The sequence below is a fragment of the Aquarana catesbeiana genome, linkage group LG01, assembly GCF_042186555.1.
Source record: "Aquarana catesbeiana isolate 2022-GZ linkage group LG01, ASM4218655v1, whole genome shotgun sequence".
NCBI classification, from domain to species: domain Eukaryota; kingdom Metazoa; phylum Chordata; class Amphibia; order Anura; family Ranidae; genus Aquarana; species Aquarana catesbeiana.
The window spans coordinates 287,368,504-287,385,473 of record NC_133324.1 but is presented as its reverse complement, the minus strand read 5'-3'; the positions used below and the strand labels follow the sequence as shown (position 1 = coordinate 287,385,473).

At 42.9% G+C, this 16,970-nt stretch overlaps 1 protein-coding gene across 1 annotated transcript in view; it reads left to right on the top strand.

Moving 5' to 3' along the window:
• The window catches only part of RAB36 (RAB36, member RAS oncogene family), a 48,985-nt gene that overhangs the window by 6,724 nt on the left and 25,291 nt on the right, over window positions 1–16,970 (top strand). The window contains exons 3-7 of the mRNA XM_073629245.1: window positions 9,786–9,851; window positions 11,112–11,213; window positions 14,247–14,311; window positions 14,454–14,505; window positions 15,802–15,883. Of these exons, the coding sequence (XP_073485346.1) occupies window positions 9,786–9,851; window positions 11,112–11,213; window positions 14,247–14,311; window positions 14,454–14,505; window positions 15,802–15,883 (367 nt within the window). The remainder of the gene's footprint in view (window positions 1–9,785; window positions 9,852–11,111; window positions 11,214–14,246; window positions 14,312–14,453; window positions 14,506–15,801; window positions 15,884–16,970) is intronic.

Sequence of the window (16,970 nt, the reverse complement as noted above, 5' to 3'; positions counted from 1 at the left end):
GGGTCTTCCAGGATTCCAGAATTCCTAGGACCTCTAGTACTTAAAGGATCCCTGCCAGGTCTTCCAGGATTTCCAGAACTTCTAGAACCTCCATTACTCACAAGATCCTTAGTGGAACTTCCAGGATTTCGGAACTCCTAGGACCTCCAGTACTAATAGGATTCCTGCGAGGTCTTACAGGTTTTCTAGAACTCCTAGAAGCTCCAGTAACTACAAGATCTTTGCTGGTTCTTCCAGAATTTCCATAACTCCGAGGACCTCCAGTACTCACATGATTCATGCCGGTTATTCCAAGATATCCAGAACTCCTAAAATCTCTAGTACTTACTGGATTCCTGCTGGTTCTTCCAGGATATCAAGAATTCCTAGAACCTCTAGTACTTACAGGATCAATGCCGGATCTTCTAGGATTTCCAGAACTCTTAGAATCTCAATACACACAAAATCCATGTCAGGTTTTCCAGTATTCTTAGAATCTCCACTACTTTCAGGACTTCCAAAGTTCCCATTACCAAAGCTGGGTGTGTAGCTTAACCAGGAAGGGTATTTAAAGAGGATCTTCAGTCAAATGTGCCAAAATTAAAAGTCAGCAGTTGCAAAAACTGTAGCTGCTGATTTTTAATAAACAGATACTTACCTGTCCAAGGATCCAAATCTGTCCTCACCTGGACTGATTCTTCGTCGGTCTTCGAGTCCCTGGCACCAGCATCCTAACTGTGGGGAAGCCAGGTATGACTGCTTTTGGCTTCGCAGTCAGCTGTCCACTGCCCAAGCGCAGCGCTGTGCGTTGTGAATGGTACCACAGCCTTCTGGGACCTGTGACGTGTCCCAGAAGGCTGTGGGCAGGGAGGGGGGAGGAGAACTTCTGCTTGGATCACCTATGTGATCCGAGCGGAAGTGGGAGCGGGTACCTGTCAAAACTAGGCACCTGCTCTCCCCATAGAAAAAGATAATTCAAATGTGGTAGAGGAGGACAAATAGTGGAACTTTCCCTTTTGGGTGAAGTTCCACTTTTACCTCCAGCCTTTGAAGTGGATAGTGCTGTGTCTCATCACCAGCTGTAAGCTAAAGTACTATAATAGTTTCCTGCATGCTGCTGACCCAGGTTAACCTGACTACTCTTGCTTGCTGCCTACCTAGACCCCTACTCGGATTTGACCTCTTTACTTGTCTGCTGACTGCCTTGATCTGACTACTCTCTAATGTGCAGCCTTGTGAACAGTTTCTGCATTGTAGCCTCTCTATTGCAGTCAGTCCCTTGATGGGACAATTCTGAAGGTGGCAAGCTGGTGTCAGTTTGCAGAAAAGGAAGCCTGGACCATTAGGGTTCCCAGTCTATCTCTACTATCAGAAGCTCAGGTGAAGACCAACTTCCCTTTACATTTCACACCTCGGGTGAGCCTGCCTCACCTGCCATGGGGCACCATAACACCCACACTGCCTTGGTAAAAGGAAAAAAAATATATATTGTTATTTATACAGAGGGATTTTTTGGTTGCCTATATTAAGTGATCAGGTTTCACCTTTTAACCTTTAGGAAAATGAAACAAGGAATCTGGCTGCTCACAGTGGGCAATACCTCCAATCTTGTTCCCTAGAGGGCTCTTCTGTCATAAATGCCTCTCCCAGCCTGTCAGCAGTAATGTAATCTAGGCTTTGTTTGACAAGTAAGTCTGTTATAATGTGCTAAATATGTGGTACATACTAGCACATTATGACATAAACCACCTGGGTACCTGTGTAATAAACAGGGAAAAAAAAGCAGAGTTTAATACCGCTTTTAGTACCGCTTTTAGTTATAACTAAAGGAGAAACTTTTTTTTTTTGTTTTGGATAGAGTTGAGAGTGATTAGAACACTTGTCAGTTTTTATTGCTGACTGTTCCCCTGTTAGGGAGATTCACCCTCTCTATTTGTCCTTTTTGCCATTATCATTGCAAATGAAATTAAAAGAAAATCCTACACTAGCACTAGTTCTGGTGACTTGGGGGTCCCCAAGGAATTCCATAATTTGCAGGGATTTCCTCTCATTTCATGTTTGGCTATGGAACAGGAAGTGAGGGGAAATCCCCATAGTACCCATAGTTCTTTTTTAAGTCTGAATTTACAGTCATTGATAGTAGATGCCACAGGTTTATTATGATACTGTTTCCTATGATTCATGTGTAACTGAGAAGATGAGGATTTTTGCAGAAAATCGAAAAGCTACAGAGGGCTTATCGACCTACACTATATTTTCTATACAAGTCCTTTAAAATGTGCAGTGAAAGTAGTAAATGTCACATAACTGGCAAATATGCAGTGCAATATAAAATTTCTGATATTTCCTCTTGTGTATTTCTTTTTTTTTTTTTTTTAAAGGTGTTTATTTTGATTTTTATAATGAAAATAATACAAAAACAATGAAATAATAAAAGAACCAATAATACAGACTGCTCTACATACATGTATGTCATAGACATTTAGATTAATGATGATATAGCAGAACTCATGAAGTAGTACAGCTGTATAAAACAGTAATACCCCAACCAGAACAAGTTCACACCATTCATACACACACCCATACACACAACTGTCACCCACGACCCCCATTAATACAGCATAATTCCGGCACGCCTTGTGGAATAAACTGATATTAGAGCGTATGCAAATTTCCTTCCACATTAATATACGTATATATCAAGTAATGTTTGCTAAAAACACATCCTCTCATCTCCTCACTGAGATAACTGTGAAGAGAGGACATCCCCCCAGAAGTCCTTTGAAACATCCAGCCATGGCTGCCAGATCTTGGTGAACTTCTTAGGGCATGCCCTACTCTTATATATCAACTTAAATTTTGGGAGGGTCCCATGAACAATATGGAAGAAGGCTTGGGCTGAAGGGGGGTCAGTATCTTTCCAATGCAATAAAATTGTCTTACATGCATAAAACAATAAGATACGTATCAACATTCTAACATGAGTGCGAGGAACAATATCATTTAGTACCCCCAGAAGTCCGACCTCCGGAGTTTGCGGCAGCGGTATATGTAGCTTACGGTTGAAAAAAGTAAATACATCTTTCCAGAATACTGTAAGTCCAGGACATGTCCAAAACATATGAAAGAAATCGGCAGCAATCCTTTTACATCTAGCACATGCAATATCTCGACCCAGTCCCATTGTAACCAACCTAGCGGGTGTATAATGTAAGTGATGTATAAACTTAAATTGTATCAGGACATCAGCCGTACTGATGATATCCTGAAAGCATATTTCCACTGCCTCCTCCCAGTCCTCTTCAGAAAGCTCAGGCATAATCCTTTGCCATTTACATTGAGAGTTCTGAAAAGGATCTGCGCCCATCACCTGAAGGCACCCATAAAAGGTCGTCACAAGTTTGTTTATTTCTGGAAATGACAGAAGGTCCTCCATGGAGGATTCCTTAAGCTCTATGGTCAATGAGCCAAATTGTGTCTTGAGGGCATGTCGCAATAAAAGGTATTTAAAGAAAAATGTATTTTCAATGCCATATTTAAGTCTAATTGATTCAAAGGGTAGTAGTGTATTCTCCTCAAAAATATGAGAGAGATGTGTGATCCCAAAACGGGCCCACCACGCCGAATCTGGATGACCATAGAGCTCAGGAATATTCGGATTCCGCCACAGGGGAGTCTGTGGCGAAATATCGACTTGGGATTGTGTCAGTATCTTTCCCCCTTCCCTCCAGGCCATAAAGCAAACCTCAACGGGAGAAAATCTGGAACCGCCCGTTTTTTTTTACCTATTTAGTTCGTCCTTCAAGGAGGTAGGGGATGCAAATAAAGATGATAGAAAAGCCGTGGAAGGAATTTGGGGACCAGAGTGCAACCAATCATGGATATATGTGAGCTGGGAAGCGAGAAAATAGTTCCTTAAGTTTGGGCAAGTCAATCCGCCTACAGGCTTGGCCGCTTGTAATGAGGATTTGGCTATACGAGGTTGGCTACCGTTCCAAATAAAAGTAAACAGGGTAGAGTCAAGTTTTGCAAATAATTTTTTGGTGAGGAAAACCGGGGAGGCCCTAAAGCTATAGAGAAATTTTGGTAGAAAGATCATTTTAAATATATTTATGCGACCAATTAAATTAAGGGGCAATGACGACCAGGTACGGAATTTCTCCGTCATCTGTTGGACTATAGGGGTGACATTAAGTTCCTCGTACCTAGGAAGGTTGGCATGTATCTGGATACCAAGGTACTTAAGGGAGGGCGTCAGTTGAATACATGACCTCTGCAGATAGTTGTAGGGGGAAGGGGGACCGATAGCCAAGGCCTGCAATTTTTCCCAGCCCACCCGGAGTCCCGAGACTGCACCAAACTCCTCCACCACCTGCATTAATTTATTAAAAGAGCTTTCCCTTCCATCTAGATATACCAGGGCATCATCTGCGTATAAAGAGATTTTTTCCTCTAACGGGCCCGAGCGGATGCCCCCAATCTTGGCCGTCTGCCGCACAGCCAGAGCCAATGGCTCAATGGCTATTGCAAACAGCAGGGGAGAGAGAGGGCACCCCTGCCGAGTACCCCGACCTAAGGAAAATGATGCAGAGATATCCATGTTTGTGCGAACCCTAGCTCTCGGGTCTGCATATAATAAGCGGACCCAATGAATAAAAGTTGGGCCAATACCCATCCGTGCCATAGCTTCCCATAGGAAAGGCCAACTCACAGTATCAAAAGCTTTTAGTATATCTAGGGACAGAACTAGCCCAGGTCGCCCCGCACGTGCTGCCTCATGAACATGTAGGTATAACCTTCGGATATTATCAAATGTACTCCTGCCAGGCATGAAACCAGATTGATCTGGCGGTATAAGGGCCAGGATGACCGATTGAAGTCTAAGGGCGAGAATTTTTGCTAAGATCTTTACATCACCATTCAGGAGTGAAATAGGCCTGTAGGATCCGCAATATTTACTATCCTTACCGGGTTTGGGTATGACCACAATAAGTGCTTCGTTTAAAGATTCAGGAAGCTTCCCTAACTTAAGGGAGTCCTGAAACAGTTTGAGGAGCCTAGGAGCCAGTACCTCTGCATGCGCTTGGTATCACTCTGAAGGAAGCCCATCCAGGCACGGAGTTTTATTAGAGGGAAGGAGGCTTATGGCCTTGGTGACCTCCTCCAGCGTGATGGGTTTGTCTAGGAGGGATTGCTGAGAGGTGTTGAGTACCGGGAGGTCAAGGGATTCAAAGAAGCCCATAAAGTCTGTTTCTGGAGGGATTTCCGTGCCCCTATATAATGTGGCATAGAAGTCCGCGAAGGTTTTATTAATAGTCAATGCTTTGGATGTAATCGATCCATCAGGTAAGTGAATTGCAGCAATCGTGGCTCCCTGACAATCCGCGTGCGCAAGATATGCCAGGAGCCTGCCATTTTTCCCGCCATGCTCGTGTATACGAGCCGAGAGGTACAACTGTTGCTTCCTGGTCAAGTCCACCAAGTGCAACTGCAGCGCCCGGTGGGCCTCCGTCAACACGCCTCTGGTTTCAGAGGAGGGGGCACCCGCATGACGGGCGCGGGCCTCCTCCAAAACCCTCCGAAGCTCATCCTGTGTCCTCCTTCCGGCAGATCTGTAGCTCTTGATTCTAGAAATATAGGAACCCCTTACCACAGCCTTAAAGGCGTCCCAAACAGGACCCACAGGAGCAGAGTCAGTCTTAAGGGACCAATAAATAGTCATGTCAGTCGGGATGCCCTCAGCTATCTCCGGAGTAGAGATCCAAAGAGGGCTGAGTCTCCAAGTTCGAAACCCCGGTCTATGGCCCATGGTCAGACCCACCTGTATCATAGAATGGTCAGATTCTGTCTGGGAGAGATACGCTATGGATTGAACAACCGGTAAAAAATCCTTCGTGGCGAGAGCAAAATCAATTCTTGACAGGGCTGCATAGGACCTAGACTGGCAGGAGTACACTTTGGCCTCTGGAAATTTCCAGCGCCACAAATCCACATATCCATAGGTATTACACCACGCACGGAGCAACCCAGACTCGGACTTCAAAGGTTTTAATCTATCTAGGTCAGGTTGCAAGACCGAGTTGAAATCCCCAAGGATAAGCATAGGACAGCTAGGCAGGTTTGCAAACTGAATATCAAGACCAGAAAACATTGCAGCCGTGACCGGAGGAGGGAAATACACCGCCACCAGAATAAGGGGTGTGCCATGTATCGATACATGTAAAATAACATACTGCCCCTTGGGATCTAGGACAACTTGGTGACACACGAAGGGCAATCCCTTACGGATTAATATAGCTACACCCCGGGCATAATTTGAGTAGGTAGAGTGATATTGGTTGGCTACCCAGTGTTTTTTGAGCGCCATCACCTTGGCCCCCATTAAATGAGTCTCCTGAAGACACAGGATATGTGGTTTACTATGTTTCAGGGCCGCAAAGATGGATGCTCTTTTAAATTTAGAATTCAGCCCGCTGACATTCCACGAGCAAACAGTTACATTAGACATGGAGTTAATAGTATGGGTGCATACGGGTCAGGGGGGGTCTGAAAAAGAATTCCTCCCCCAGTCACAGCCACGTATAAAATTAAGGGTTGCAGTGCCAGACATTCATTCAACCATACATACACCACACATACAATCATACAACAACAGACATTATCACATTCAATACCCAACAGGGGTATTAATTCCCCTGCCCAGCTCCAAAAAAAGGGGAGTTGGCCTATACCCTAAACTTTTACCATGCCTGGGGCACATGGCCGGGAGGCAACAGGAGGCAGGAAAAAAAATATAAGCTCAAGAGCAACAAAAAAGTCATTAGTCAATTATAATGTTTCAAAAGAAAATAAAATAAGGGGACTGAGCCCCAAGGCAGCTCGGGCCCGGTTATAAACCGGGGCTTGGTACTCTCCCTCCGGAGACAAGTAGGATCCTCCAAGGTCAGCATATGTCAGTAATGAAACAAAAACTTCGTCATAACCAATAAAGCAAAAAAAGGGGGGGGGGGGGAAATAATGCAGGCAAGGAGATCCCAGAGAAGAGAGGAAGCTTCTGGTAAAGTTTATGGAGCCAGCAAAATGTGGGGATCCGCTTCAGGCAGGAGGCTTGGGAGGGCGGGGTATTGCTTCCCACCAGGACATGGCATCATGTGGGGATTGAAAGAAATGAGCTTTACCTTGATATGTGACCCGAAGGGTGGCAGGAAATAGCATGGAATACTGAATATCTTGCTCCCGGAGCTTCTGCTTGATCCGTTGATAGCTGGCTCTACGGTTGCGGACTGTCGCTGAGTAGTCTGGAAAGAGTGACACCACGGCATTATTAATGCGGAGACTTCCTTTCCGCCTGGCAGCCCCCAGGATGGAGTCGCGGTCTCTGTAATTAAGGAGACGAATCACCATCGTACGTGGGGGGTGACCTTCTGGTAGGGGGCGCCCGGGGACTCGGTGGGCCCTCTCGATCACAAAACAGGGGGATAACTGTTCTCGGCCAATTTCTTGCTCAAGCCAGCTCTCTAGGAAAGCTACAGGGTCAGACCCCTCCACCCGCTCCCGAAGTCCGACCAGGCGCAGGTTGTTCCTGCGTAGGCGGTTTTCAAGGTCATCGACCTTGTCCTCCAAAGTTGTAATCTTTCCCCCATATGTATTGAGTCTAGGTAAAATGGGAGCAATAGTGTCCTCCAAATCACTGATACGTTGTTCGGTCTCGGTAACCCGGCCACGCAGCTTGTGCACATCTTGCCGCATAATAGTTAAGTCTATCTTAAGCCCATCCACCTTCCCCACCAGGTCCACATGGTTTACCTTGATGATGGCCAGGACATCTGCCAGGGTAGGCTCCTTGGCGCCATCCGCGACCGCCGGGCCCGGGGTCAGTACCGAAGGGATGGCTGCAGGGTCCGGAATCTCGGGGGAGGGTGGTGGGGATCCGTCCAGGCCGTCACCGAAGAGATCCGGAGTAGAGGCTGGAGATGAGCTAGGCCCGTGGACAGTATGGCGGCGGCCATCTTGGCAGGAGCCTGTGGCGATGCTCATCTTTACCGGAGGTTGTTTCTTCATACGCCGTTTTCCCATCAACCAAAATGCCCTCGAATTATGTAGAAGACACACCAGAAGGGATTAGGCAACAAAGAAATCAGGTGCTGACAATGGATGATCAAGATGGAGCAAGATTGTACAGGGAGAGACCGGAGCTACACAGGAACACGTCCGATCACATCCTGAGCCAGGCCACGCCCCCCTTGTGTATTTCTAAATGTCTTGCAGTTACATAGATTAAAGTGAATGTATAGTGGTTTTGTGTGTATATATACAGTATATATATATATATATATATATATATATATATATATATATATATATTTATTTATAAAGGTTGGTTTTATTGAATGCATTTAAAAACATAATTTATCTATTTTTTTTATCAGGTACCATATCTATCATACTGCATTTTTACATGTTTTTCAGCTATCATTATATGTTTTAGTTCAGGGGTGTCCAAACTTTCCTGGGCCATATTGGAAGAAGAAAAATTCTCTTGGGCCACAAATAAAATACACTAACTATATGGATAGCTAATGAGCAGGAAAAGTCGAGCAGATCACAAGTTAACGATCACTGATATAGATAATGTACCTATTTGAGTAATAAAACTTCATTATTTGGTATTTTTATGTTATAAAAGTAAAAGAGAGCAAAATAAAAGTAGTGTGACATTTGACACTGTTTTTGATAAACTAACGCATCAATATCTGGTTCGATGTAGTATGTAGTAACAATTCTCCATGAATTCTCAAGGTGCCCATCTGATATTTAGGTTCTGGCTGCAGGTTGGACACCCCTGTTTTAACCACTTCACATCCGCGCTATGGCCGAATGACGGCCACAGCGCAGACCCGAATTCCCGTGAGGCCGTCAGATGACGGCCTCCCCTGTGCACGCGCCCACTGAGACTCACTGAGACTCGGGTGATCACCGATCCAAGTAAGGGGCCGGTCCTGGCCCCTTACCATGTGATCAGCTGTCAGCCAATGACAGCTGATCACATGATGTAAACAAAAGATCGGTAATCGTTGCTTTTTTCTACTCATGCTGACAGCGTGAGTAGAAAAAAAAGCCGATCACCGGCTCGTATGTGAGGGACATCAGTCCCGAAGTGGAAGAGGCACATCTGCCTCATCAGTGCCACCTAATAGTGCCACCTAACATTGCCCACAGTGCCACCTAACAGTGCCCACAGTGCCATCTATCAATGCCCACAAGTGCCACCCATCAATGCCCACAAGTGCCAGCTATCAATGCCCACCTGTAGTGCCAATCAGTGCCATCTAGCAGTGCTGCCCATCACTGCCACCCATCAGTGCCCATCACTGCCACCCATCAGTTCCCATCACTGCCGCCTATCAGTGCCCATCACTGCCGCCTCAACAGTGTACATCAATGAAGCAGAAAAATGACCTGTTTTAAATTTTTTATAACAAAATATAAAAAAATAAATTATTTTTTTTTTTTTAATTCAGATTTTTACATTTTTTTTTAACAAAAAGTAAAAACTGCAGAGGTGATCAAATACCACCAAAAGAAAGCTTTATTTGTGGTGAAAAAATGATAAAAATTTAGTTTGGGTACATTGTTGTATGACCGCGCAATTGTCATTCAAAGTGCGTCAGCGCTGAAAGCTGAAAATTGGTCTGGATAGGAGGGGGGTTTAAGCGCCCAGTAAGCAAGTGGTTAATTGCATGCTATGATTCTTAGGGTAGTGTACAGTAATTTCTAGGAGTTTTGTTAATTGTGGTATTTTACAGGTTGAAAATGGCTAAAGTTGTAATGGTGGGAGACCTATATGTGGGGAAAACCAGCCTGATCAACAGGTAAGCTCCAATATGCTTATGTTTTTTTTAAATCTGTATCATTTGGTGCATACAGCACACCAAGAACAAAATCATGGGTTGGAATATACATTATTTTCCAATTTTTGGTGTAGATGGTCAACCAGAATATAAACCTGAATCAATTTAGAAGGTGGAGGGGAGATTTCTTGTGTCTATGTTTTGGGATAGAATTTAAGTAGAGTAACTAAACCGCTGGGTTGTTTCCCAGGTTAATACATCAGTAAGTTTGTGGACCAGCCTTGAACTGAAAATATATTTTGAGAAATCAATTATTTATATATATGGGTTAGTTGATTATTTAATTGGGATATTTGTGATTTTTAAAGTGATACAAGCAAAATTAAAAATGTTAGTGAACCTTAAAGAAGAACTAACTTTTTGTTTTTTATTTTGGATACTGTACGGGAGGGTTATAACCCATGTAAGGTTTATTTTTGCCATCTTTGGGGAGATTTACCTTTACTTTCTGTCCCATAGCTAAACAGGAAATGAGAGGAAATCCCTGAAAATTGAGGGAATCTCTTCGGGACCCCCAGGTCACCAGAACTAGTGTCCTCATTGGAAAATTTACCCTCTAATACTTTTCTTGGGACAACCCAAAGTTTGTGATTTTCCTTTACTTTTATATACAATGATAATGGTAAATAGGACAAACAGAGTGTGTGAATCTCCCTAACTAGGACACAGACAGCAATAAAAACTGACAGGGGTTCTAATCCCTCTCCACTCTATCCAAAACTAGCTTGTAGTGGGTTAGCATTGATCTCTGCAAAGGCTATGTACAGCATAGTTATGATGTAACTGCTGTTTGTATATGGCAATATCTGAGTATGCAAACACATTTGCTGCCCACAAAGTGGATCTATATTTTCTGTTGCTATCGAGGAATCTATTTAAATGAGTTTTTGTGCCCAGAGTTTAGCTTTAAACAGGCAATACATAGAGCAATGGCGGTATTAACGTTCAGTAACCCATTGAATCTAATGAGATTTTACATTCTGGTAAAATCAATGAAGAATCCATTTGGATTGCTTGGTTTAGGATACTGTGCATTGATTTGTTTTCTTTATACTTGATGTTAAATTTTTACTATGTGCTTTGTTTTGATACATTTGTATCTAATCGAAAAGTGTGTATTTTTTTTTTTTTGGTTCCAGTGTGACAAAATGACATTCTTTGGATGGGTTCTTGAAATTGTATCTCCAGGACAATAATTTAGAGTGTTCTTCTTTACTGCAGGTTTTGCAAGAATGTCTTTGACCGTGATTACAAAGCAACAATTGGTGTTGATTTTGAAATTGAGCGGTTTGAAATCTTGGGAGTACCATTTAACCTTCAGATGTAAGTCAGCTTTCTTTTAAAATTGTAAAGCTCTGTGCACAGCATATCTTATAAATACTGTAAACAGTAGGAGGCATGGTTTGGATTAAACAGTTATACCGGAGTCGTTTCTAACTGATCATTATCAATCTATAGGGCCTTATTTAAAGCACAGCTGTGCCTTTCTCCTTAAGATACCTCTTCAGCATCCATATATTATTAGGCACAAGTGAACCTAGAATCAGATATTTATGTTAAGTATTAAGATATTCATGTTACGTTGTTAAAGTAAAGTGATGGTATTCATGTTAAGTTCAAACATGCTGAGTAAAGTGTAAGTATAAACTTGCAGGTATTTTTACAGTGCCTTGAAAAAGTATACATACCCCTTGAAATATTCCACATTTTGTCATGTTACAACCAAAAATTTAAATATATTTTATTGGGATTTTATGTTATAGACCAACACAAATTGGCACATCATTGTGAAGTGGAAGGAAAATGATAAATGGTTTTCAACATTTTTTCCAAATAAATATGTGAAAAGTGTGGGGTGCATTTGTATTCAGCCCCCCTGAGTCAATACTTTGTAGAACCACCTTTCACTGCAATTACAGCTGCAAGTCTTTTTGGGGATGTCTCTACCAGCTTTACACATCTAGAGAGTGACATTTTTGCCCATTCTTCGTTGCTCAAGCTCTGTCAGATTGGATGGAGAGCATCTGTGAACAGCAATTTTCAAGTCTTGCCACAGATTCTCAATTGGATTTAGGTCTGGACTTTGACTGGGCCATTCTAACACATGAATATTCTTTGATCTAAACCATTCCATTGTAGCTCTGGCTGTATGTTTAGGATTGTTGTCCAGCTGGAAGATGAACCTCCACCCCAGTCTCAAGCCTTTTGCAGACTCTACCATGTTTTCTTCTAAAATTGCCTTGTATTTGGCTCCATCCATCTTCCTATCAACTCTGACCAGCTTCCCTGTCCCTGCTGAAGAAAAGCATCCCCACAACATGATGCCACCATCATGTTTCATGGTGGGGATGGTGTGTTCAGGGTGATGTGCAGTGTTAGTTTTCTCCCACACGTTTTGCTTTTAGGCTAAAAAGTTCAATTTTGGTCTCATCTGACCAGAGCACCTTCTTCACATGTTTACTGTGTCCCTCGAATGGCTTCTCTCAAACTGTAAACTGACTTCTTTTGGCTTTCTTTTAACAATGGCTTTCTTCTTTCTTCTTGCCACTCTTCCATAAAGGCCAAAAATTGTGGAGTGCACAACTAATAGTTGTCCTGTGGACAGATTCTCCCACCTGAACTGTGCATCTCTGTAGCTCCTCCAGAGTTACCATGGGCCTCTTGGCTCCTTCTCTGATTAATGCTCTCCTTGCCCAGGCCTGTCAGTTTAGGTGGACGGCCATGTCTTGGTAGGTTTGCAGTTGTGCCATACTCTTTCCATTTTCGGATGATGGATTGAACAGTGCTCCGTGAGATGTTCAAAGCTTGGGATATTTTTTTTATAACCTAACCCTGCTTTAAACTTCTCCACAACTTTTTCCATGACCTTTCTGGTGTGTTCCTTGGCCTTCATGATGCTGTTTGTTTACTAAGGTTCTCAACAAACCTCTGAGGTCTTTCCAGAACAGCTGTATTTATACTGAGATTAAATTACACACAGGTGGACTCTATTTACTAATTAGGTGACTTCTGAAGGCAATTGGTTCCACTAGATTTTAGTTAGGGGTGTCAGAGTAAAGGGGGCTGAATACAAATGCACACCACACTTTTCACATATTTATTTGTACAAAATTTTGAAAAACATTTATCATTTTCCTTCCACTTCACAATTATGTGCCACTTTGTGTTTGTCTAAGGCCTCTTTCTCACGGGGCGGATCAGTGATGATCCGCCCCGTGAACATCCGCTGGCTCAGCGGGGATCGCTCCGCCGATCCCCGCTGAGCAGGAAGATGACAGGTGCATCGCTGCACACTGTGCAGCGACGCACCTGTCAGAGCGCCGCTCTTCCCTATGGGGGGATCGGATGATGACGGACCGTAGTGTCCGTCGTCACCCGATCCGATCCGAAAACGGATGGAAAAGTAGGTTTTTCCTCCGTTACACTTTTTGGATCGGAGCGGGGTCGGATGTCAGCGGACATGTCACCGCTGACTTCCGACGCTCCATAGGGATGAATGTATGTCCGTTTTTCATCCGAAAACGGAAGGATGAAAAACGGACATACGGATCGTCCATGTGAAAGAGGCCTAACACATAAAATCCCAATAAAATACATTTCCATTTTTAGTTGTAACATGACAAAATGTGGAAAATTTCAAGTGGTATGAATACTTTTTTAAGGCATTGTATCTTTTCTGGGAGCTCAGTTTTTTTTCTCTGGCATTGATGCATCTGCTTTTCTATCCAAAAACATGGCAGTATCTTTGTTCAGGCATCTACTTCCTGCACTAAGATGCTGGCTTAGAGATAACACAATCATGTAATTTCTGAAACCTGTGCAGTTTTTGGCAGTTTTCACAAATGTCTGCCACAGATCAGCCCCTGCTGCAGCCTATCACCTTGTGATTTGTACAGCCAATGGCCCCTGCTGCTGCTGAGCCTCCTATGAAAAGATGGGGAGAGAAGAGCAGTGCTGCTGCAGATGGGTACAGTGCCGAATCAAAATCAGACTCAGGAGGGGCTGGGGGCAACTGATATGGAAAGGTTTTTTACCTTCATACACCTTTAATGATGGGGTTTAAATTCAAGGCTCTCACTACCGAAATGTGGCTTTTTCTTGTTACCCTTTTAACCCCTTGGCACCAGTCGTATGCAAAAATGCGGCCTCTCTGCGCCTTGTCCTTAGCACCAAGGGGCCGCATATTTGTGTGAATTGTTGCCTATACACCTGTGCCATGAGCATGCATGCTGCCCGCTCCCAGCACAGTTGAGACCGCCTAACCAAAAGCTATGATCGCTCTTTGCGCTAAGAGGTTGATAACACAATTTTCTCTGTAACACTGTAATAATTAATATTGTCCTTTTTTTTCTTAAGCTGGGACACAGCTGGACAAGAGAAGTTCAAATGCATTGCATCGGCATATTACAGAGGAGCACAAGGTTAGATTACAGAATAAATGCAGAATCATCCAAATTACAATGAGTAGTTTCTTTGTGTCCCATCATCCAGATGTTCTACAATTAATCTGGTTTGGATCAATAAATTAATGTTGTAAAGATTTTTTTTTTTTTTTTCTTTTAGTGATTATTACTGCTTTTGATCTGGGTGACATTCAAACCCTTGAGCACACTAGGTAGGTACCTGGTATGTGGGCAGCCCCAAGAGATTGCGAGCAGCTATACAATATCTTGCTATGTGATATTTTATTTTTTTTTAAGGAAATTTATGCTGAGTGAAATGTTTTAGTTGTCACCGATGGGCTTATTTTCTGAAAATGTTAGGCTGACCCAGTAGCTCCAATAAACTAACAATGAGTGTTAATAAGAATGCATATGAGGAGTTCTAACTTAACTGGCTGCATTTTCTTTTCATGTTAATGACTTGGAAGAAGGGTCAGCAATGAAATCCCATGCATGCACAACTTTCCTTTAAAGCAGGGATCTCCAAACTACGGCCCTCCAGCTGTTGCGGAACTACACGTCCCATGAGGCATTGTAAAACTTTGACATTCACAGACATGACTAGGCTTGATGGGAATTGTAGTTCCTGAACACCTGGAGGGCCATAGTTTGGAGACCCCTGCTTTAAAGTGACACATTTTAACCTCCAAGATATTACCTGTCACAGTTTTTAATGCAAGTGCCGTGTGTACTCGTTATCCTCAATGTTCACATCCTTTTTGGTTTGATAGGTGGATTATATATAACCCTTTCTAACCTCCTAAACTAGTGGTCACCAAACTTCTTACCTTTATGCAGCCCTTGGGGCAGTATTCCTCCTACTAACACCATTAATGGGGGCATAATTCTTTCCACTGACACCAAGGACTATACCTCCCACTGATACCAATGATGGGCACCCTTCAACCCACTGACACCAATAATGGGGTAGTATTCCTCCAACTGACACCAATGATGGGGCAGTATTCCTCCTACTGACACCAATGATGGAGCACTATTCCTGCCACAGACATCAATGATGGGGCATTATTCCTCCCACTGACACCAACAATGGGGCATTATTCCTCCCACTTACACCACTGATGGGATATGATTCCTGCCACTAAATAAGTGGCATTGTTTACTGACACCATGACATTTTCTACTCCCACTGGCCACAGTCTACCCCCCTAAAGTCTGAAGAACAGTAAATTGGCCCTTTGTTTAGAACGTTTGGAGACCCCTGTCCTAAACCTTACAGTAGTTGGCCAATAGCGAGGCTTAGGAAGCCAGAGAAAGTGGGTCCATTCAACAACAGAGTTTCTGCTTATCAGAGCTCATGAGCATTCCAGGTGCCCAAAATGCTTAAATATAAATATACCTGATATGCCGGTATCCACAGGTCTAGCCCTGCACTGACAGTACTGGATTAAATAAGTATATACTTAGGTTTGCTGTAAGTATTTAAGCAATGCTCTTACTGATTTCAGGCACTGGCTGCAGGATGCTCTAAGAGAAAATGAACCTGATTCATGCTCCGTATACCTTGTTGGGACTAAAAAAGACACATTGGTGAGTAAAAAGGTCTATGGTTTGACTCATTTCAGCATCATGTAAATGTTTGGGATGTTTACTTTGCTTTATACGGGAATTCAGATGTTGCATGTTGGCATTGTAATTATGCTGAGATTTGCCCACACAATAGCGCCTTTGTAATGGAATTGATAAATGCACTGTACATGTCAGATAGAACACAAAACAGCAACTTGAAATGTAGTTTTGTGAGTTAATTTTTTTCCTGTACACAAACATTAGCAGTACTGCTGATGTACCACCATTCAAACAAAGTCTTTTCTTACTTTTGTAGAGATTTCATCCTATGAATTTGGGAGGATAATGCAAAGGAGGAGGCATGGCAGCATTTCCTACAAATTTACTCTGTACACTGTTAAAGCCCAATTATAGCCAAAACTGCTGTTCTAGTTTTAGGGTGTGGAAGGCTTCCAACCTATCAGGCTTTTATTGCTGATTGTGTCTCCTCTTCTTACTTCCTGCACCAGTGGCCCCCTGTTCCACCTTGGCACACAGGAGGTGCTGGGAGAAAAAGTGTATGTCAAGGCAAAATAAAAATACAAAAAAAACCCACATGCAATGCATGTCTGTAATACTTGCACATTTCCTAATGATTTTCGTAAAACAAATATGAATCATTTAATATTATATATAAAAATACTAAGCAAGTACAGATAAAAAAACTTGTTGATTTAGCCAGAAATCCAGTGTGCTTCTAACTTCATTTTTGACCTGAGAGCAGAGTGCACTATGTAACACTGAAAATCTTAGAAACATAGAAAAGCTTAGGTTTCAACCGTTCCTCACTCTACAAACAAAGGTGCTTTATTGCTGTTTGTGCTTCTTTTGGACAGATTTCCTATAATTTCCTGTTCTTGGTGACAGGAAAGAAGCGACTTAAAGTGTTACTTAACCCAGGACCCTGCATTCACGATATCTGGTCTCCCACAGTACACAGAATATAGAAATGCAATTATTTTAGTAAATATAAACTGCTAAATACCTTTTCTCATCAGCAGTATATAGCAGTCTTATGACTTCTATCAGTGCCTGGTTAAAGCTGGTAGGAGGAGTTTTCATACTGCAC